The 23,381-nt window shown below is 49.2% G+C and overlaps 1 protein-coding gene and 1 long non-coding RNA gene across 3 annotated transcripts; one reads left to right on the top strand and one right to left on the bottom strand.

The window, feature by feature from the left end:
* Positions 1-3,435: 3,435 nt before the first annotated feature.
* Positions 3,436-7,397, top strand: ndufa10 (NADH:ubiquinone oxidoreductase subunit A10). Of its 2 annotated transcripts, none has more exons than XM_057034434.1 (10): positions 3,436-3,595; positions 3,937-4,105; positions 4,242-4,457; positions 4,558-4,644; positions 4,729-4,850; positions 4,950-5,029; positions 5,125-5,179; positions 5,252-5,337; positions 5,412-5,520; positions 7,218-7,397. In XM_057034434.1, the coding sequence occupies exons 1-10, from the start codon at positions 3,521-3,523 to the stop codon at positions 7,284-7,286; spliced, it is 1,068 nt and encodes a 355-aa protein (XP_056890414.1). In that variant the 5' UTR covers positions 3,436-3,520; the 3' UTR covers positions 7,287-7,397. The 2 variants fall into 2 exon arrangements, with proteins under 2 accessions (XP_056890414.1, XP_056890498.1); XM_057034518.1 differs by lacking the exon at positions 7,218-7,397 and adding an exon at positions 6,811-6,846.
* Positions 7,398-9,145: 1,748 nt separating this feature from the next.
* LOC130526818 (uncharacterized) lies at positions 9,146-19,458 on the bottom strand. The gene is made up of 2 exons (XR_008950870.1): positions 19,047-19,458; positions 9,146-9,479 (listed from the first exon to the last, which is right to left on the bottom strand). It is a non-coding gene; the product is annotated as an uncharacterized LOC130526818 (long non-coding RNA).
* Between the last annotated feature and the right edge of the window lie 3,923 nt (positions 19,459-23,381).

Below are 23,381 nucleotides of genomic sequence, written 5' to 3'. Positions count from 1 at the left end.
GGAGATTCCCTGCTTTAATTATCAGACTGTGGCTGCGTTTTGGCATCATCAGAGGAACATGTCGGTCAAAAAGACAACGTCAACATGACAAATGCGGCAATTTGTGGTAAAGAAAGCTGAAATTTCTCAATCTTTACAAATAGCAGAAGCACACTAGTCACCCAATGTAAAACTACAAAGTGGAGTTATTAGGAGGAGGGTTAGCCTCATCTCACATTCAGTATATGGTTTGTCCGGGTCACTGTGGTGGTTTATGGGCCCGACTTTGCAACCAGCTGCACATTTAAATGATGAGCTGCACTGGAATTTTCAGCAGGCGTCCGCGAGAGTTCTGGACAATTCCCCGTGCTTCAGGTCCGGACCAGTGGAGTGGTTCCAGCTCTTCACTACCCTCAGCCACATACCCTTCAACGCTTCCTCATTGTGGAAAACAGGGTGCAGAGCAAAAAAAAGAAAAGAATTATCTCCACAAAGGATCTCAGCCAATGTGAAATTCAAGAGAACGGAGCTGAAAGTGTGAGAAGAACCTAAAAACCAAAAGATAAAGGGTGAATAAGGAAAGGATGCAGATTCTAATATAATAAAGGATGCATGTGACACCACTTTTCTAGCTTACAGGTGATGTTTCTCCGCATCTATTAATGACATTCTCAGATGCCTCAATAGCCTCCGAGTCAGTGGGAGGACGCTACACATGCAGGAGGAGGCCTGGAGTTTTTATCGTGCCACGTTTCTATTAAATCTCTGTTTGAACACACCAGTGCTTGAGAACCAGAACTCTTTTATTTATTTTGGAGCTCTGACAGCATCAACACTGAGGATAAACGAGCAGGTTTTTTTTAATGCAGCAACCACCGTGTTACACAATCTGCTGAGAGCCGTGCAACCGTGACTAGCGTGCAAAAACGTGCGCCTGTTTATTTTGCTCTCCAACGTTCCTGCGTGACAACTCAGCCAATCAATACCAGGCTGGATGTCTTCGTTTCACAATAACTTTTGGATTCAAGTCGATTTTCGCTGTCCTCAGAATATCCCAGAATAACGTGAGGCAAACTTCTTATTGACTCATTCTTTTGTGGGTTCAGCAGCTCACCTTGTCCAAATGTGCGCTCAGAGACAAAGCATGTGGAGGTTTTAGACCCGTCACAAATGGAAGATTTAAAACAACGGGTCATCATCTGAATCAATAGGTTTGAACCATATGCAGGACACGGATCCCATCGGAATCGGATCATCTGTCAGATTCCTGTGGTCACAGATGTTATTAGTGACTCTTGTTTGGTCAAAAGTTGCCCTTTTTAGTTAATAAATAAGTGCTGCAGCCACTTGGACGCACCGTTTAAGAGTGTAGATGAGAGATTTTGGGCTGTTCGTGCAGAGAAGAGCTGCTGCCCGGATGCTGGAAAGCAGAACCCCTGCGTGGGCCGTGGGAGGTTCTGCTGGGTAGCAACACTCGCTCAGCTCTGGAGTCCTTTCAAACAGGCAGCGGCTTGACAAGAAACAGGAGTGCTGCCCTCCAGGAAGGGAAGAATCGCGTGTGGAGGACAGGAGGTTTGTAACATGCTGAGATGTAAGTGAGATCCATCACCCCCCCCACCCACACACACACCCCCACCCCCCCACCACAGCTGCATCCAGACCAACATCCGCTGCACCGACCGCCCTGCGAGTGTCATTATTTCCCTCCTTTTGCTCTTGTGTGCTCAGAGAGTTTCAACGACGGTCTTATTGGCCAGGTATGTCAATCACTGCTGTGGAGTCTGTCCACCAAATGACCATCTTTATCCGTCCCTGCAAGTATATTAAGGTTATTTGGGTATCTTGGACAAGTAAGCGCCGATGGTTTATAGGATTTTTGGTACCTAAACAACAAAGAATTGAATCTAGAGTGGCAGATTTATTCAGACAAACTGATTTTTTCAGGTATAAAACAGGCACAAGAGCAGCAGTCTGAGGCAGATGGTGATATCAAGCACTGTGGAATTCAAACCTGAATGTTGGAGTCATTATTATAATATCAAAAACGTGCCCTGCTTCATGTGTAAATAAGAAACCAGGTCAGCAAACAAACAAAGCTCTGTCATCAGTTCTAACCTGTGGAACTCGTGAGGTCCTCCTGGCCTCCGTCCATGGAGACACAAGAACCATTTATTGGTGGCAGGAACTCTCCTGGGGCTGGAGGGTCACATGAAGGGTCACATGAAGCTGACAATCATTCATATTACAGATACAATTACGTAAATGTGTGACATTTATGTTATATGACAACATGTGGAATCCACTTTACTCTGTCATGGATAGTACCCTTTTTATTATAATACTATTTATTCTCTCTTTTATGGCTCCACATCAATGAAAATGACATTTTATTTCTTTTTAAAGTGTCCATATTTCCTATGGGGTTTGACAAGCATGTACAAAATGCATAAAATGGCAACTCCAGTCTCTAAAAATGAATTATGACTGGTAGATGGGAGGATTAGAAGCAAAAGTTCAGAAAGATCATCTCGTTTGTTTTACTCTTCCCCTTCTCGTCCAGGCACGTTGGTCAGTAGATTAGACCACATTTTAGATAAGCTCCAGCAGTAGTCAGAGTGGTAATACTGGACATGGTTCAGAGCTTATATGCTATAGATCCATACATTTTAGATCCAGAAAGGTGCTGGTAAGCACCCTCATCATCAAGTCAGATCAAGTCAGATTTTTGCTTTGCAGCTTTGTCAGCTTGTACGTTCTGAACCAGCTCAAAATATGAATCCTGTGGAGCTGCCTGTCACCTGTCTTTACATTGCAGGTTTTCTAGTCTAAGGAGGAAACAACCAGCAAATAGCACTTCTGTGCTGACAGGCTGCAGGTGTTATTTAAAGTTTGAAATTCCAAAGGTGAATCATGTGTTTAGAGGTGGCAGGCTAGATGCACGAAAAGTTGAGAAAATAAGGTGATTTTTGATTTATTATCAAACAACCAGTAAGATGTAACAACGATTAGCTTCTGTTACAGCTCTGCCGGTTGTGTTTTCCCTTATTAACTGACCACACGAATGGCTTGAGGTGTGACTCGGGACTCAATGTAAGTCAATTCTGCCACCTGCTGGTGGATTTACATTGGTGCTACACACTTGTCTCATATCCACGCAGTCCACATGGATATGTGCAAATAAAATAATTGAATTGAAAGATTTTTATTCTATCGTTGCAAGCAGCGTTGTATTAAGAATAACATATAATAATTTGCATTAAAAATCCGTTATTGCAAGTGCAGTTTATGCTTCAATGTTAATTTCTTTCTTCGCTGATATAAATTCAAACATTTCTATAATTTTTACGTCATATTAAATATTTTCAAATACCATTTCTGTCTAGGAGTTCATTCATACAACGCTTGAACGCAGGAAAACGTATAATGTGTGCGACAGCATAGAGAAAGAACCCAACCCTCCCCTCTATGACGTATAATTCAGTCGCCCGTTTGTGTCACTTATTCGGGTCAGGTCAGAGGGGTTTTCTAAGGAAGTTAAATCATGGCCCTGAGGGTGATCCGGTTGGTCATCCCATCGGGAACAACTGCCTTTAAATCATTTAACGTTATACAGAAGGTAAGGACGGAAAACACGGGGGTTTGGATGTTTGCTTAGCCTGTCAGACGCGTTCATTTTACAAGGACATGCTAACGTTAGCCTCTCTAGCTGTTAGCATTACACCGGGCCATAGTTGTTTTGGATAATTCCTGTTGGTTTTGACACTCCTTTTTGTCATTTGTTGCAAAATTGGCCGTTTGTTTGCAAGTGTTTCTTACAGGTCTGTTATTTTTACATTCTTGTAAGAAAGCTGGGAAATCTGGAGAAACCCTGAGATGGTTAATGGGTTTCAGCGTTCTTGACAGCAGCGCTTAGAGACTGCACTCAGTTTAGTTCTGTTTGATTCTTAATTGATTCAGGCAGGAGTTCACACGAGCCCAGGGAGAACCTTGAGGTATGGCTGGTTGACCTACGCCCTGGGGGAGAGGACACTGCCTCGGTTAAGCAAGACTAGCAAAATCATTGCTGTGGATGGCAACTTGGCCTCAGGGAAAGGTGCCCTGGCCCTGAAGCTGGCTGAGAATCTTGGTACGTTCCCAAGCTGCTTTTGCAAATATTGCAGATGTGGCCCATTAATCTGATGTATGGATACAATGTAAATCTGTTGTGATATAAATACTGTGTGAAAAGCTTTTGGAGTGAAAGTCTAACCGTTTGTGCACAGGGATGCTCTACATGCCTGAGCCCGACACGTTCTACATGGACAAAATGACGGGCGAAAAGGAGCCACTTCCTGTTGATTTTAACGGGCTGTGCAGCCTGGAGAAGTTCTACACGGACCCTAAAGCTGCTGACGGCAACAGCTACAGACTGCAGCTGTGGATGTACGCCATGAGGCTGCTCCAGTATTCTGACGCCGTCGAACACCTGCTCACCACAGGTACCTCTCACTCTCACAGGTGATCACATAGTGATCACAGATGGAGATGGGCACACAAAAGTGACAGGACAGCATTAACTGTATATTGTCTGTGTTTAAGGCCAGGGAGTCGTCCTGGAGCGCTCGCCGTTTAGCGATACTGTCTTCATAGACGCCATGTTTAAAGAGGGCTACATCAGGAAGGAGTGTGAGTTGTCTGTTCCGATTTTAAGAGTAAAGTGTTCTTGAGTCTTTCTTTGTGCGCCACCGATGAGTTCGCCCTGCACTTTAGGTGTGGAGCACTATAATGAGATCAGACACATTAGCATCTGTGAGTTCCTGCTCCCACACCTCAACATCTATATCGACGTGCCAGCAGAGGAGGTGCAGAAGCGGCTGAAACAGAGCGGAAAGGTAGCGACGCCACACTTCTGATCAACCACATTTGTGATCTGCTGATGCAATGTTGCCAGAGGAAGCTTGTTAATAATCTGACAATGGAACTATTTTTAGTCTTATCTGCAGAACGTGCCGCTGAGTTACCTGAAGAACATTGAAGACGGCTACAAGAAGACTTTCCTCCCTCAAATTGAGTCAGTAGATTAAGTTCGATAGGAACGGCTTCCTTTTTCACCCGTTTTCCAAACTTTTGAACATTTACTAGCGGACGTCTGTTGTCTTATTTTAGGGCTGATTCCGAGGTCCTCGTGTACAACGAAGCCGAAGCCCTTGATGTTGAGAAGGTCCGCCATCTTTAAAAGCCTCGGAGCTCGCGTCTGTGGACGCTGGGCTCACCTGTCCTGTGCTGTTCGCAGGTGGTGGAAGACGTCGAGAATCTGAAGTTCGAGAAAGGGCCGTGGGTCAACCAGGACGATACCTCTTATCACCACATGAGGATGCTGTGAGATTTTGTGGATCACCTCCCAGGTCAGCTGCCTGAAGTAGCATCTTGGACATTTTTCTTTCTTTTTACAGTGTGCAGGACAAACAGAAGGTGGCGAACTTGACCCACATACCAAATTTCCTGCCAGAGATCACCATCGGGGCCCACGAATACGATGAGAAGTACTACGCCTATAGATCGGTATGTAGACACCTCTGGTAATAACAGACTGCTAATTATAATAAAGCGCGACGCCGCAGGTTGCCGAGGCGCCGCGTCTGATGTGTGTTGTGCGCAGCTGAGCAGCAGATTGTTAACATTCTGAATGATTTAGCTGCGTTACAGTTAGCGGAGCCACGCTGATTTAGATGTTTGTGTGGATGTTTCAGTGATACTCCAAGAGTCTTTACATTTAAACGCCTCAAATTTGAAGGTTTTTTTTAAAGGTTTCCAAGCCCCTGTTTGTTTACATCCCGATGATGGGATCGTAGAGGAAAAAACTGATTCAGCTAACCCCTGATTATGCTAACCACTTGTGCTGGTGCCCCCCCCCTCCCCTTTTAAGGCTCATTATCGTTGCCGGCTCCGGTCAGATTGACCTCTTCTGCTCCAGAAATGGAAGACCGTGCGGAAAGAAATGACATTAGTATTCAAAGGGGGGTTCAGCATGCGGGCACCAGTTCACTCCATTTTTATGTTCCCTAAAGCTTTTACAGAAATCATAAAATCAGTCACGAGCGTCCTACTGGATTCAAGACGTGTCCTAAAGAAAGACTTTACAACGGCTGCTGGCTAATGGAAATGTTATCAGAAAGATGCTGAACATGGACGTTCATAATGTCCTTTTTTACGAGGGGACTTCTACCATGACAACAGCTCATTGCTGAACCCTTCACCGTTAAATTTGATGCAGCAGCGTTAAACATTGAGTTGGGCTGGACGGTGTCCCGCGGCGGCGTGTGTTAGTGTTGCACTGTTCCAGCGGAACGCCGCTCATGTCGCTGCAGCATCTTTAAGCTGATTATTTTTTAAGATTGTGTCCAGTTGAACCGCTGCGCCGGCGTTTCTTTTTAGCTTCTGAAGGCAGCGAGTGTTGAAGGGAGGTCATGGCGATAATCCTGCCTCATCAGCTGGGGGCGCCACTAATGAGAAGCTGCGTGACGACTTTATCCTTGGTTATCATCAAATAATCACTTTAATGAAACGCAGACGCGCCGGCGACGCCTCCTCTGTGACGGCCGGCCCAGGTGTAATAATGTTGAATCACTTTGTTCCTCCTCGCTCCGCCACGTGGCACCTGCGCCGCACCGTCAGCGCCGTGGAACTAATTTGTTGGCCCTGAAATATTGAACGCGCGGTGGCGACGCGATGGCAAATGCCAGATGTGGAATATTCTGCGAAGCTTTTGGTCTCATCAGTCTTCCCGAGGAACATTTGCTCCTGACCTTTAGTGTTTATTGACTGGAGACTTTTTGTCTCCCTCTGCTGCAGGAGAAGGAGGCTGCAACCTGACATTTAGAGCCCTGTGGCACATGGCGACATAATCCTCCTCCGCACCATGTAATCTAGATCTGTTGCTGCCTGGCTCACGACGCCGGGGTTTCATGGCCAGACAACCTTAACAAAAAAAGACTTTCAATAAGTAAACACTGATTTAATTTAACAGCTGTTATGAAATGAAACACTCGGCTCGGGAGATGTTGGTGCCTTTTGCTTCTCGAGCGTCGGTTTACTTCTGCCCGCGACACATTTGTCTTAATTAGATTTTCAGCGTTTTAATAACAAACAGCTAATTTACTCTTTTATTTCTTTGACACGCCTGGAACTGTAACTCTGCCCTTAATTTTCTCCGTACATTTGAGCAGCTCTTTATATTTATTTACTTCTTGTCATTTCAGCTCCCCGGGAAGAAATACGCCCCCGGCTACAACGCTGATGTAGGAGACAAATACATCTGGCTGAAGTGAACAAGTCTCCCCTGAGCGAACGCCGGAGCTCTGCTCCTTTATCGATCCAGCTGTCGTCTGTGTACATCCTAAATAATATGTATGTATTAAAAAGAAAACCTTTTGAAGCTAGCAGACAGCTTCCCTCTGTTCTCTTCACACCAGCTTCCTGGGGTCCAGCGCCACACACAGGGAGCATAAACACAGCTGGTCAATAGAACAACCTTTAGGCCAAACTGGAATCAAATGTGTTTTCCATCTGTCACCTGACAGACAGACAGACGCTCCAGCTTTGAAGCACAGACGGGTTTTTATTTATTTATTTGAGGGATCTGTCTGAACAGCCCATGAAAGCAACGCTGAGCAACAGAAGAGAAACACAGAAGGCTGGAGCAGCACAACTCTCGAGTAACAGGTCACAGCTCCACCGGCGGTGTTCCTGTCAACAGTGTTAATAGTGACGGTGTTACTGTCAATAGTGTCAACAGTGACGGTGTTCCTGTCAATAGTGTCAATAGTGTCAACAGTGACGGTGTTCCTGTCAATAGTGTCAATAGTGACGGTGTTGCTGTCAATAGTGACGGTGTTCCTGTCAATAGTGTCAACAGTGACGGTGTTCCTGTCAATAGTGTCAATAGTGTCAATAGTGACGGTGTTCCTGTCAATAGTGTCAATAGTGACGGTGTTCCTGCCAACTGTCGACAGTGAGGGGTACACCGATCTGTCCGTGGAGACGATAACTCAGCGGTGGCTCAGTAGCGAGTTTGGCTTCCACATCTGGGTTCCTGTTGAGGAGGCCCCCCCTCGGGGATCTCCTCCCTGACCTGGATTTATTTGTCAGTCAGCTCCTGGACACACGCGGTCCTGGAGGTGCTTGGACCCGGGTCTGGGTCAGTGGCATCAGTGCAGTCTTCATGCAGGAGCTGCTGACACGCTCCAGAGCAGCACCTGATCCCAGACTGGCCCGGCTGTAGCTGCCAGCACGTGCACGTGGGTGGCCTACACAGCCATCTCTGAGGAGAGGCTGGTGTTTTGGCTCAACAGCAGGGGAACCAGATTTTAAAAAGTACAGTGCAAATCTATGATTTTATTCAGAACTGAGGTGTGACTCGGTTGTGCTGCTGGGTCGACGTTGAGGCAGATCCCGTGACTGGAAGTCAGATCCCGAGTTGCCCTCGATCGATTCTGGGCTGAAATGATTTCACAGTCTGCAGAGCAACGACTGATTCTTGAAGAGGCTCCCAGATCTCTGAGGCCGAGTGGTCAAAAGTGGGGACCCCGCAGCACGGAAGCATGTGACCACGAGCCCCGTGAAACCGGGACCTTAACTACAGAAAACATCTATATGTGTGTGTATGTGTGTGTGTGTGTGTGAGAGTGTGAGTGACAGTGTTCAAAGTGGTTTTTGCCTACAGCTGCTGTCTGAATCTTGACTTGTGACTTCTGGGAGTTTCCAGGATGAGTCCAGGATGGGTGATTAGGCCGCCCGTGGACGCTCAAGCAGATGGGGGGGGGGGGTCGCGCCGTTGAGCCTTTCATTAGATGCGTCCCTCGTCTTGAAGATGCTGACCGCGGCCTCTTAAAGGCGCCGTACGTCTGGTCTTTAATATCCGCGTGCGTGCGCAGCAGCTGCGACAGCAACAGCTGATGGGATTTCAAATGATCACGCCGCAGAACTCAATTAAGGGCTGTTGAGGCGGGATGAGGCGTCGGGATGGATGGAGGGTTCTTCGGACGCTGTTTAATAAACCTCGGAGTGATACAGCGATCACACCCAACCCAGCAGCAATAAAGACGTCATCTGTGAAACAAGCGGCCCCCCCCGGACGCCTCACCTCCAGGATAAATGGAGGAAATAAATCCCCCGTCACTGACACCTCTTCTTACCCATTTTTCCGCCTTTAATTACAACAAATGGCTCTTTTCTCTCAGCAGACATCTGCTGTTTATAATAAGACCTCTGAAAACGTGAATCTGGGAAGTTTTGAGAGAAACTAATTAAAGTGTCCCGCTGCCAATTATACACCATATAATTGGGAAAAGGATTTGGACTAAAGATCTGGTGACCTATGACCTCAGCCGGGAGCCTCCTGACTGGGAGTGCGACGTAATGTCGCGGGTCCCTCCGGGCTGAGACGATGGAGGGAAAAGCCCGTCGCCTCCGGACGCCGTCTCTCCGTGGCGTCTCCACAGCGAATGTCCGGGACAGTGAAGCTGTGAGAGATATCCGACATCCCACATTTAGAGAGGAGAGCAGGTTAGACATGCTAACATAGTATAGCATAAGTATTTGATGTTAGCATTTGGTATTATTGCTGGTAACATCAGTGTAGAATGATACAAATATGAAAACGGTGCCAAGTTCAAATAAGATATTTAAATTCCTCCAACCAGGCTGTAAATAAATTATCTTCCAGCAGCAGGAACGGCTTAATTAGGCTGTTCTAGGCCAGAACGTGCTGAAACGCAGGTGGCGGGATTTTTACAGAACCGCTACCAGTCGCGGGGAAATAGAGCTGGACTTGTTTCTATTCTGGGCCATGTTAATCCTCATATCCTGATGACCGCCACGGCGTCCTGGTCAGCGCCACAGAAATCCCCAGATGTCCCCGCTGGAATGAGCCGCGTGGCGGGCGTGCACTTTGGAGTGGGACTTTAAATAACTGGAGCTACGCTAAGCTACTTTACATGCAGGCCACCTAAAGTGGAACAATTAAGAACTGCAGCCAGGGCTGGTTGGAGGGGGGGTGAGGGAGGGGGGGTGAGGGGTGGGGGGGGTCGGGAGGGTGCCTGCCAGAAAGCTGATGGTGGCTCTCCGTGTGCCAGAGCATCAGGGCACCTCAGACAAAAGGAGTGTGAATCATTGATAGCGCGGCAGCCTCGAGCGGCCACATCGAGCTAATGGAGGATGGAGAACATGAACTCTCAAGAAAGGGAGCGCCCGGTCTGGGATGGACGTAAGACGGGTCTCACTGAGGGGCTTTGTGTCTCAGCGGGAACGCTGTCAAAACAGGAAGTAGTTGCGTTGCAGGCCAAATCAGGGCGTCTAAGATCTGATGATTGATGATTTATTGGCATCGCACACGGCCTCCGCAGGAAGCCCTTAAATGTCCGAAATGATTTAGAAATATTCAGCAATTGAAGATATTGTTGAAGCTTATCGGGGGGCAAATGCATTTAAATACATGAAGACTGTAATTTTGGAGATTAGAAAAATCCCGGCATTAATATGTGGCTCCCGTTTGTACGGAGAGACTGAAGTTTGGGATATTAGATACAGGAGCTTTTCCATGTTTTAAGGATTAGCTAAATTGACATCCGTGCAGAGCACTTAAGGAAAAGTTGACTTTAAACTTACATCTAAAAGTCACAAGCGTCGAGGATTAAAACTAATTCAATGCCAAGCAGCAGCCCGATATTGAACTTGTTCCAGCAGAAAAGCAAATTTTGTTCCGTGTACAGTGAATGCCTTGGGAAGCAGTGAGTCAGATGAGGCTGAGAGGAGATTACAGGGGCTGGGATTGGTTTCTCAGCCGCACTGAGCTGCAGCCGCTGCACCATCCTGGGAGCCGGTGAGCGGGGAACAGGGAAAAAAGCAGCGTCGTGAAGGGAAAATTACACTCATCAACCAGGCTTATTGCCCTTTACTGCACCTGGATGGGAAGTCTCATTAAAACCATCTTCCGGTCTCGTGGGCGTCGCCCGTTTTCCCGTCCCTCTTCGGTTCTTTGGCTTTTCTTGGGTGGAAACAAGGTATTTTCCACCGGTTTGCCATGCTAATCAGCCATTTTACACCCCAGCCCTTATCGGCGTCCCGGGTTAAAGCCAACAGAAGGAGGAAGCGAGAGTTGCCACGAGGGCTGCTGGCTCTGGGCTGATAAAGACGCTTCCCCAAGAGGTCGCCTGGGAAAAAAAGCAGCAGATGTTTGTCATAATCTGTGCTCCACCTGGAGCCATTACAGGCCGACCCGTCTGCAGGTTCAGAACCAGCCTCAGATCGGCGTCCAAAGGGCAGATTCTCCTTCCTCTCCTCTCCTTCTCTCCTTGGCTGGTGCCACATCTGTGATGTTTTATCAGTCGGGGGAAGTTATTGGACGTCTAAGTTAGGTCAGTGGGGGGGGGGGGGAGCTAAAGAGCGTTCATCCTCCTCCGGGTTTAACTGCAGAGCTGGAAGGTGTCGCGCGTTAATTGGTAAGAAAGGACCTTTTTCCCACACTTAATGTCATCTGTGGCTAAATATGGAAGACAAATAATCATTACTGCTAACCTTTAGCGCCCCCCCCCTCCCCCCCAGCACTGCTAATGTAATCAAGCAGAATAATGATAATTGTACAAAAAGCAGGATTCCACGTCTGTAGTGATTATTTCCCACACGGCGATAGAAGCCGGTCACTTCCTGCGTCTCCCTTCAACTACCCCCCCCCCCCCCTTTTTCCCGCCACTCTTCCGGTTTCTATTTATATATATTTTGTGTCTGCTTTGCCTTGAAAGAGTGACAGAAGAAACACGGCAGGACGTCAGGAGGCCTGTCAGAAGCCTTCCATTTCCTGCCCGTAGACGTCCGTGGCGTCACTCTGCAGCGGGCGTGAAGGTCGGCCTCTGAAGGATGAGGCGGCGAAGCGGCAGCTCGCTCGCCATTCAGCTGCTTTCTTCACGCCACTTCACGCTTTCCTTTTTTAAAGAGTTCCACCTTCTAAATAACAGATTTGCTGTAGCTTCCCCTGTGATCACGCTTCCCGACGCCCTCTATGTTTCCCCGACGTGGATCCGTGGCGTTCTTTACCCCCCCCCCCCACCCCCCTGTTGCTCACAACTGCAGCTCAGATGATAAATTTGGGATTCCGATGATGAATTTCTCACAAAGCGGCAGCCGTTTATATCACTTTTTCACCGTGTTTGCAGACGACAGCGTTGACAACTTGAGCTGTGATCTTGCACTGGATACATTACAGCCTTTAATTGGGCTTTAACGAAGCAGCTGTATCCGGCTTTCCATCCATCTTCTGCTCATTCCTAAACCAGGAAACTGGATTTAAATTGATCTGGTTTTGGGTTCTCTCAGCATCGAAAAAACCCAAAAAACAAAAGTGCCTCCAACACTTGTGTTACGCTGAGATTTTTTTCCTCAGTACTTCCCAATCATTTATTTCTTTATTTTCTAAATTCTATCTTTATTATTTCATGTGCCTGGAGGGGGGCCGGGGATGTAACACCATGAAACGCTTGCAAAAGCTCAATAAAAATAGCTCTTTTTATCTTTTTCCTGCCTTAATGTGCTTTTCTGGCGACGGCAGCCGTCAGGCTTTTGCTGGGGAGGCAGCAGATGGCAGTGTTGCTGTCTGTATCAGCGGGGGGGGGGGGGGCAGAGCTGGGAGTTATTGGATGGAGGGATTTATTAGACTGAGGGAGGGAGAGATAGAGAGATGATGGATGGTGGATGAATGGATGATGGATGAATGAATGGATGGATGATGGATGATGGATGGATGATGAATGATGATGGATGGATGGATGAATGGATGGATGAATGGATGGATGATGGATGGATGATGGATGGTGGATGAATGGATGATGGATGGATGAATGGATGGATGATGGATGGATGGATGATGATGGAGGATGGATGGATGGTGGATGGATGGATGGATGGATGGATGATGAATGATGGATGGGTGAATGGATGGATGGGTGAATGGATGGATGGATGGATGATGGTGATTGATGGATGATGGTGGATGATGGATGGATGGATGAATGGATGAATGGATGGATGGATGATGGATAGATGGATGATGGATGGAGGGATGGATGATGGTGGATGGAGGATGATGGATGGATAAATGGATGGATGATGGATGGATGGATGATGGATAGATGGATGATGGATGGAGGGATGGATGATGGTGGATGGAGGATGATGGATGGATGGATGGATGGATGGATGAGATGGAGGATGGATGGATGATGATGGATGGATGATGGATGAATGGATGGATGGATGGATGGGTGAATGGATGGATGGATGGATGAATGATGGATGGATGATGGATGATTGATGGATGATGATGGATGAAGGATGATGGATGATGGATGAAGGATGGAGATAGATGGATGATGATGGATGAATGGATGGATGATGGATAGATGGATGGATGGATGATGATGGATGGATGGATGGATGATGGATAGATGGATAGATGGATGATGGATGATGGATGGATAATGGGTGGATGGATGGATGATGGATAGATGGATGGATGGATGGATGATGATAGATGGATGGATGGATGATGATGGTGGATGATGGATGGATGGATGGATGGATGATGATGGTGGATGATGGATGGATGGATGGATGATGATGGATGAGATGGGTGGATGATGGATGGATGGATGGATGATGATGGATGATGGATGGATGGATGATGGATGGATGATGATGGGTGGATGATGGATGGAGGATGGATGATGATGGATATGATGGGTGGATGATGGATGATGAATGGATGGATGGATGATGGATGATTGATGGATGATGATGGATGATGGATGAGGATGGATGGATGAATGGATGGATGGATGATTGATGGATGATGGATGGATGAATGGATGGATGATGGATAGATGGATGTGGATGATGGATGGTGAGGATAGATGGATGGATGGATGATGGATGGATGGATAGATGGATGATGGATGGATAATGGGTGGATGGATGGATGATGGATAGATGGATAGATGGATGGATGGATGATGGATAGATGGATAGATGGATAGATGGATGATGGATGGAGGGGGATGATGGATAGAGGATAGATGGATGATGGATGGATAATGGGTGGATGGATGGATGATGGATAGATGGATAGATGGATGGATGGATGGATGGATAGATGGATAGATGGATGATGGATGGATGGATGGATGATGGATAGATGGATGGATGGATGATGATGGGTGGATGATGGAGGATGGATGGATGGATGGATGATGATGGATGGATGATGGATAGATGATAGATGGATGATGGATGGATGGATGGATGATGGATAGATGGATGGATGGATGATGATGGGTGGATGATGGATGGATGGATGGATGATGGGTGGATGGATGGATGGATGGATGGAGATGATGGGGGATGGATGGAGGTGAGATGGATGATGAGGGTGGATGATGGATGGATGGATGGATGATGGGTGGATGATGGATGGAGGATGGATGATGGATGGATGGATGATGATGGTGGAGGATGATGATGGATGGATGATGGATGGATGGATGGGTGGATGGATGACCCAACATGCTCTCCTCTCATGACCACCTCATCTATCCGTATGAGGACTTCCCATAATGCACCATGTCTCTCTCAGTGCCCCCCCCCATCTTCAGCCATCTGAAGGTGTAATAACAAGCAAGGTGCTCTATAACTGATGCATTACAAAGTGCTGCTTGAATACTTGAAAAAGAGGTAAACAAGGTTGTTTGTTCTTCCTGTTGTGTGTTGTTGTGTTGAGCAGAACCTGCGCCGCGCCGCTCCCACTTCCTGTTTCACAACTTCCAGGGCGGAAAAGAGGCGTGAGCAGCGAGCAGTGAACAGAACATTCCCGCACGTTTGTCACGTCACTCCGACCTTTTCCACAAAGGCGCCTCGTCCCCACTCAAAAGGCGCTTTTCCCGACAGTCCCGTGCCGTTGCGGGAACGCCGCAGCAGCGCCTTCACTGAACTCCGCCCACATGGAGGGAAAAAGAGAAGCTTCCCAGCTTTATCCTCCATTGATAAACAGCTGGAAACCAGCTGACGTCCCCCGGAAAAGAAACACGGAGCTGCCGTGTGGACGTGTCCTGTCTCAAACGGAGACCCGTCCCTTTTGTTCCTGAACATCAAACAAACGGCCCAATATTCCAGGTTTCGGAATTCTCCCGCTAATTACCGCGCGAGCGGGAGGCCTGCGGGATGTGTTCGCAGCCGCCGCTTGATCAGCAAAGGACGGCGACGCGGAGCGAGGCCACCTTTGTTATCTGGCGAGTGCGACAAATGATTCCGTGGAAAACGTGGCTCCGGCAGCACGTCCTTATCGCCTTCCTGCTTTTCCTTATTAAAGCATTGACTCTCATCCTGGCGGGGCAACGAGTTCCTGATCCGAATAACAACGGTCCCGTTGTCTCATCACACTGCTGCTGAGCTGCTTTGTCATTCCGGCTCCTGTCTCCGTGTTGGGGACGTGCCGGTGCCCTTCCCGTCCCTCTGTGGGCCGGGAATGATGTGGCGGCGACCTCCTGCCCTCGGAGCCGGAGCAAGAGTCAACTCTGGGAATTAAGGACTCGTTTCATCCTGGTGAATTAGGGGGAAAGCTGGTCTGTCTACATAACAAAGTGGGATTTATTTTTTAAAACCGTCCATCCGAGATGAAGGGGGGGGGGGAGAGAGAGAACATTCCGGGGGCAAATTGGGATGAACTTTGGAGGATTGGAATGAACTTTCTGTCTGCATCCAGAAATAAAGCTTCCATAAACGTTCGTTCCTGCTGCAACACAATAAAGCCGCGCCGGCTTTTGCCAAAAGTGGAAAGAGAGTATTCTAGTAATCCCGGCGATCCTTCAGCATCCGGAACGCCGGCAGCACAAAAGCGCTCTTTTTTCCAGCGGTGATCTGAAACAGCAGGCTGCTCTTCCCGAAAAATGGATGTTTTTAATGCAACTTTTCTTTGAAGCAGGAAAACTATTGTGCTCCCGCTTGTTTTGGGTTTTTCCCTCTTGTGCAGTCGAACACAACATATTCGATATTATAAATTCATCAATATTTCCGACCAGGAATAAAGAAATTTCTATTATTTCCAAGCTGGCGTGAGGTTGAGAGGATGAATCCGGAACTCAATAATCCACACAGCGGCCATGAAAAGGTCACAAAATCCCTCTTTTCAGCTCATAATCAGACTTTATTACACATTAGAAACTGGAATCTGTCGATACATCCCATATTTTACCATCAAATCTGATGTTGCCGACCCCAAACACAAACTAGAGCCTCTCGGAACGCCGGCGAGCGTGGCTCAAAAGCAGCTTTCTTGAGATTTCCGAATATATTAAAGCAACGTTTCCTCTTCATCCCTGCAGGAATGCTGTGATGTTGTTATTACCTTGTTATTACCTTTGATATGCGCCGTTGTTGCTGTCAATAGAAGCCGCGATGTTAGGGCAGTGTTCCAATTAAATTGGAATAAAAGCCGAGCTGAAGCCGTGGGCAGTGAACGCCACGCACCGTTAGCGTTAACGGTGTCGGGTCGTTCCAGCTTTATTGTCGTACCTTTCAACGTTCACGCTAGTTTTACACGTGCAAACGCGGGAAAAAGTGCCGCGCCAGCGTTAGCAGCTGGCTAACGACGCTAAGTGACCCCGGCCGCGCTGTAAGTGGGAACGACCCGGCTTCACGGCTCCGGTGGCGCCGTTTACCCGTCTGCCTCGCAGCGCGGCGGTGGAAACGCCAACGAGGGCGCGGACGTCCTGCAGCAATATCCAAGATGGCGGCAGTTCCGACGGCTGCGCAGTTCCGACGGCTGCGCATGTTTCTGCTCGCACATCTGGGCGGCGGAGTCACACGCGGCTCCAGATGTGCGAGCAGAAACATGCGCAGCGGCGCCGAAACCGTCTGGTAATTGTTCACCGCGTGGAGTAATGCACCGCCGCCGGAATCCTGCGCTGGAATCATGGAATCAGCCAACAGACATTAATGAGTCTCCGATTCTTCTCCGATTCCTGATGTGATTCCCAATTTGTGCTCAAACACGGGGAATTTGCCGGGACCCATTGTGGGGAATTGATTGACGGGATGAAGCGCAGAGTTCTGCGGGATTTATTCCGGGTTCCTGATTGCCATCCATAACAGCGGCTCGCAGCAGGTAAACAACAACGATGACGTCACTTCCTGCAGCTCTTCCCAATGATCACTATTGTTATTCCGGCCCCTTCGCTCCGCTTTTGTCTGGAGTTTCGCAACCTCTCACTTCCGCTTGAGAGCCAGCTCTTGGTTAATTGGATCCCCCCCCCCCCCCCCCCACCTTTCCCGTGGCCAAGAAAGAGCAGACGCGTGAGCGTCAGACAGAGGTGACGCGCGCATTCACACGTGCAGGCGCGCCACATAGTAACTTCATTAGAATTTTGCTTTGAGATTATGTTAATTATCGCGACGCGCGCGCTCTGCATCTGTAATCACCGTGATTACGGAGCTGATGAGGGAGAAGGTTAGAAACCCGCACCCGTCGCCAACATCCCATAATTGTGCTGCAAATATTAGCGCTGTGCATCAATCATCCCGAGTATTTAAAGCGCTGCCTCTCGGCCCCGCGCGTGCACGTAGGGCTAAAGCACGGGTGAGTCATTGAGGAGAGCGAGAGGGGGAGAGAGATATAGAGAGACAGGGAGAGAGAGCGATAGAGAGAGGGAGGAAGTGCTCAGAGTGAAACTGTAAACTCAAGAATAAACCAAGGATGGGGGAAATATATATATATATATTTATATATATTTATATTGCTTTTTGTAATTTTTGAAGGGGTCCATAAAAGGTTGTCCTGCGCTAAGAGCAATAAATAAAAAATGTGTTTTTAAATTGCCCCTTCAGGGTTAAAACCAAAGTATTGAAGTCCAGAGAAATACAGTTGATATGTGAGTGTCATTTCCAGGTCTGTGTGTGTGTGTGTGTGTGTGGTGTGTGTGTGTGTGTGTGGTGTGTGTGTGTGTGTGTGTGTGTGTGTGTGTGTGTGTGTGTGTGCTGCGTACAGACTTTAAACCCAGAGCGATTCGGTTGCGTGAGCAACGCCAGTGAAAGATGCATTTGAAACTCAAAAACATCGGTCTTAAAACTCAATTCTGTGGCTGCAAATAGTCTCCTGGTGAATAATGCAGGCAGTATGTACGAATGTAGGAATGCCGTAAGAATTGAAACGTCTTAATAAAATAATAAAAAAGGCATTAGCTGAGGTGGGTTTCAGAGGACGCAGGTTTTCCTTTTTCCCTCTTGGACAAGATGCGAAGATTGTGAATAACTAAAACACTGAAACGAGAGCACGGACTTTATCCCGCGTCTCACCAGCTCAGAAGCTCGTTCCTTGTTCAAATAGAGTCAGAATCCAAAGGTTCAGGTGCTGTTGGGGGGGGGGTCCTGTTGCCTTTTCCAGGTGTCCGACTACATGACAAGACCAGAGGAGAAGAGCGGTGGAAGCTAGCTGCCTCAGACGGCCAAGCTAACGCTCCCCAGAGAGTCTGTGCTAACCTGAACGATATTAGGAGCACGTTAACGGTCCGGCCGTGCGCTCCCACTCGCCTCACTTTTCCCCTCGTGCGCTTGTGAACACAGTAGCGGCAGCGACCGGCGTGCGAGCGCGCCCGCCCTGCTGCTCGGAGGCCCTAAATGAAGACAAAAACGGCGCGAGCGGCGGCGAGCGGCGATCGGGCTGACAGCTGGACGGCTCTGCCTGCGGGCGTCCGAGTGTGGGAGCGTTTCCATCTGGGTCAGCCGCCCGCACGGAAAACCTTTCATCAGCGGACGTCGGGCCGAGCGCCCGTGCGCCCGTGCACGGACGACTCTTCCTTCCACTGTGGATTCCCGACCGCTTCCATCGGGCCCTGATGCATTAGCAGCCCGAATCATTAGCCTCTAATTGTACCTGCCGCCACATGTGTCCGGTGGGGCCTTATTGCCAGGGAGCGCCCCCCCCCCCCCCACCCCCCGCTCATCCCTGCTGGAGCTGAAGCTGCGGGCTCCCTTTAATGAACACCACCTACCTGGAAAAGGTTGAGTTCCCAAACGGGGGAAAAACAAGCGTCTCCAGCCGCAGCCGTCAGGTACAGACACGCGCTTCCTGCTGCGAGTATCCTCCAGGACTCGTCTCGGCTGGTTGTTTTTTTTTTCCCATCGTCACGTCGGATCCGGAATGATCAGAGTTTTCCGAGCAGCTGTCACACGGCGCCGCTGAGCGTGCGCATGAAAAGGAAAAGCTGCTCATTACCTCAGAAGTGCGGCAGAAAGGAACTTTTGTCTGCGGCCTCCCGTAATGCTAAAAACAGCACCTTTGTTGCGTGGGGGTGTGTGTAGGTGGCGGCAAAGTCAGCCTGCCCATGCGTGCGCACGTGCGTGCTCGCGGGTTTCATCCGGGGAACAAAGGACGGAGGGATTCATAGTCATCGGAGGGCAACAGTTGGTGAGTAGGAACCAGGCGAATCCATCTGGGGTAATTTAAAGCGCGCAGCTGTGGTGCAGCTAACAGCAGGGAGCCATTCCTTCAATCATTTAATTACCTTAAACTGACAGGTTCACTTATCAGAACTTGAGTCTGCTACTATGTATTTTCTGCCCAATTTAGCATGATTGGTGTGGATGATTATGTACAGTAACTACGGTAAACACAGATGGAGCCTGCACACACGCCCACTAAAATACACCAAAATGATTTTAGCGCGTTCACCCCCCCCCTTCAGAAGGTTCCTGGAACGTCTGAGGGGAACTCGACGTCGTCAGCGATACGGTTCCGCCTTGCGTCATCACCCAGGAAAACAGGTGATGTTAATAGGTTCGTTTATGAACACGCACGTTGGCGTAAGGCTCGTGCACCTTTTGCTGTGTGTGTGTGTGTGTGTGTGGGGGGGGGGTGGGGGGGGGGGGGGGTCTGAATGTGTCCGAGGACTAATTAGTGCGATGGGGCAGGAACTAAAAACCAGCATGAACTGATAATATTGAATGTTAATTGCAGTTTAATTATAGATGTGGGCGACGGACACGGGGTGATTTATATTTAGCCTCCATATATATTAATTATCCATATATTAACCGAAAAATAAACGACGGGAATAAACGATCGATCCGGTGTGACGTGACGTTGGCGGGGCCTGTCTTCAGGGCCCCTGCATCTGTGGCGCTCTGACATTAGCAGGAAGGTATCTGAGGGACATTGGACGAGGACGTCCATGAGACAACAGGCAAACAACTCCGCAGACACAAACGAGCCCCGAGCACCAAAACCAGGAAGAGGAGGGAACGCTGGGAGGACAGACAGGTGAGTACAGGTGGAGGACATGAAGGTAATCGGGGGGGGGGGGGTGTCTTCCTACGTGATTCAGCAGAAATAAGCCCACATTCTGAGTCCCATTTGTCTTGTCATTGTTGTTGGAGGACGCACGGACGCTTGGAAAAACGCGGATCCGGGGGTGTTTAGCAGCTGTAGTCGGGGGTCAGCTGCATCTCCACGAAGAACATGTTGTCGAGGATGTTTTGGGGGGGGGCGTTGAACCGCTGATGCAGCCACCCATTCCCCCCTTTCACTCTGCCAGATGTTAACACTTTATTTAATCCCAATTATCGATGTTTCCTATAATTGCTAAGCTATGCATGCTAATGCTCCCAGTGAAGTGGCTTATTTCCCTGCAGTATCTGGCTGGTCTTAAAATGGGTAAATGAGAGAGAAAAGAACACACAGCAGCCACATCACACAACCCCCCCCCTTTACCTCTTTACAACAAAATGTTCAGTCGGACCATGAAACACACACGGACAGGCGGCAGCGTGGGTAAAAAAAACGGACAGCACGGAGGAACAAAAGAGGAAAGATGAGAGGGAGCGAGTTAAAAGGAAGCCGGGCTGCAGGGGAGAGGGCGGCTAAACGCCACAAATCCAGTGATTTCCTCACGGGGACGGGATGAGATTGGCGCTAACCCGGGACACAACAAAGCAAACATGGAGCGACGCTTTCTTGGTTAAGAAGCGGGACGGTGGGACACGAAACGTCCTCAGTTCCCAGCCGGAAATGAATATTTATCACGTGCGCCTGAAAACTGAAACCGCTAAAAATAAAAGCTGCGGCGGGCGTCAATGCAAATACAGCGCACGAGGGACGGGGTGAGTGGGCGTGCACGTGGACTGGATAAAGAGTGATGACCGTATCCGTCTTTTGGAGCGGCGCCAGTCCTCTCCCGGTACGGCGGCGACTCTCCCGTGAATTACGCCAACGCCGCCAACGGTCGCCGCGTCGCCGGTGTCGCATTTTCCAGCACTGAGCCGGAAGGAAATGACTCGAAGGGTTAAAAATCACCAGGAATTCCCGGAGCGGCCGTTCCGAAGGCCACGTCTCCGCCACAGCAAAGTTATTTGTTTCCATTAGCAACAGCAGCTAGCAGGCGCCCAGGCTCCTCTTTATGCCTTTCCCATTAGCGGGAATTCTCCCTCGTGTGCCTGTCGGGCGTAGGGACGTAATTCAGGGCGACTCTGGAAACACGTCGTTAGAATTCCTGAAAACATATAAATTTACATATTCTCCGCCTTCGTTTAAATCTGACACCGCCTAATTTCCCCCTTTGGGAAGGGTTAACCTCATTCCATCCCAGCTGAATGCCGAACACTGGCTCCTGAATCGGCATCACAGTGGGGGCCGGAGCGGAATTCACATGCAAATGCTGCGGCGCTGACGCCATTGTACCTGCAGGAAATTGAATTTTAGGGCGTATTGTTCAAGGTGCGCCCAGTCGCCCGACGTTAATGCGGCGTAATCCTCAAGCGGCAGCTTTAGTGGGGGGGGGGTGTTCTGTGTCGGGCTAATTGGTACTTTTGGGGGAGTTCATTTACAGAATTCTCAGAGGGAAAAATGCCCGTCAGGTGTGAATGCTGTCAGTCAGCTTAATCCCCCCCCCCACCACCCTTCCATTAGCTTTACACAACTGGCTCAGGCTTTTTCCGATGACAGGTGAACTTGAAAGGGTCCATTTTGTATCGCCGCGCCACTGCGGCGTGACGGACACCTGCCCCCCCCACCTCCCATTAAATGTATATTTTACATCAAAACGTCAACGTTCCCATTCCTGCCGGGAGTTCGAAGAAGGCAATTACAGCTGCTCCCATTCAAGCCTGTGTAGCAGAGCACTTAGCCGCCCTCGCACGTATCCGCCGCCGTGCGCGCACCTTAAAGGGCGCGCACGGCGGCAGCTGCTTTAGAGATAAAACAGACTGGTTGTCAATCTGCGCATTCAGAGGGAGCAGGTGGGTCCTACAGCGCACCTGCCCTCGGAACATTTGTGGTTGTTTGTTGTAGTTTATTGTTGTTTATGTTTGCGACGCCCCGCCGGGGGAGGAGGATTCATCCGCCGGACTGCGAGACGTCTGTTAAACACAACAAAAACAGGGCTGTTCAGCGCGTTTACAGTTTGATTGTGGATGCACGTGCGCGCCCGTGCCGCCCGTGGCCCCTCCGTGCGCGGCTGTAATGGAACAACGTTTGTAGGTGTTGTACAGCTGCAGGCCGCCGCCGATGCGACAGAGACAGAATACAAACGTGCTTTTATGAGGCGGCTGGAGCTCATCATTGATTTTATGTCCCATCACAGAATAACTGTTCCCCTCCACGTTTCACTTTATAAAACCCATTAGCGCAAAGAAACAGCTTTTAAACAAGCGTTAAATCTAACGTGCTCTCTCACGTGCTGAAGAAGAAGACATCTCGGCCGCCACGAGCCCGAGGTCGGCGCCGCCGTTGTTGCATTCGCGCTCGCTTTGGATTCCTCGTTTGGTTCATCAATACTGGACGTCAGTGCAAGGATGCATGGAGCACCGCTAAAGCTAACGCTAACGCTAACCCTTCCACAGAGCAGCGGCCCGATGTGCGCGAGGCCCCGGGTCAATACCGAGCTGTAATTGGTTCCCTCGTCCATCACGTAGCTCCTTCATTTAATTTCCTGCTAGTTGGGGATCAATTCGAGATTTCTGGACGTGAATCTTCGCGCAAGTGTTGCAAATCCTGTCAGAGTTCTGACAGTTAGCGGAAAGAAATTTCTACAATTGTCCGCCATCGATCGCGGCGGCACCGACTCGCCAGTCATGCGCACAAATGCTCGCTAACGGCCTCGGCTACGGCGCGGGACGCCGCCCGGCGCCGACGCTCGGTCGTAAATCCAGCTTTAAAACACCAGAACCATCATCCGGCTCACTGGAGCAGCGCAGGGGTCCAGGAAAGCGCTGAGGTAAGCGTCTCCAGCGGAACCAAGGTTGGGAGACGGCGGGTGTCACCGCCTTGCTAAATGACACGCCGGTCGTTTTCATCAAACATCCTGAGGGTTTGAAGGCTGAGGCGCTAGCAG

The sequence above is a fragment of the Takifugu flavidus genome, chromosome 1 (genome assembly GCF_003711565.1).
Source record: "Takifugu flavidus isolate HTHZ2018 chromosome 1, ASM371156v2, whole genome shotgun sequence".
In the NCBI taxonomy this organism is placed as follows: Eukaryota; Metazoa; Chordata; class Actinopteri; order Tetraodontiformes; family Tetraodontidae; genus Takifugu; species Takifugu flavidus.
The sequence above is the reverse complement of the archived record's forward strand: the minus strand, read 5'-3'. Positions and strand labels throughout refer to the sequence as shown.

What these genes read in the sequence shown, in the direction of transcription:
- ndufa10 (XM_057034434.1), top strand. Translation starts at nt 3,521, where the DNA reads ATGGCCCTGAGGGTGATCCGGTTGGTCATCCCATCGGGAACAACTGCC. An exon ending in AAGCCCTTGATGTTGAGAAG is followed by an intron (nt 5,180 to 5,251) that starts GTCCGCCATCTT and finishes TGCTGTTCGCAG; the next exon opens with GTGGTGGAAGACGTCGAGAA. An exon ending in AGTACTACGCCTATAGATCG is followed by an intron (nt 5,521 to 7,217) that starts GTATGTAGACAC and finishes TTGTCATTTCAG; the next exon opens with CTCCCCGGGAAGAAATACGC.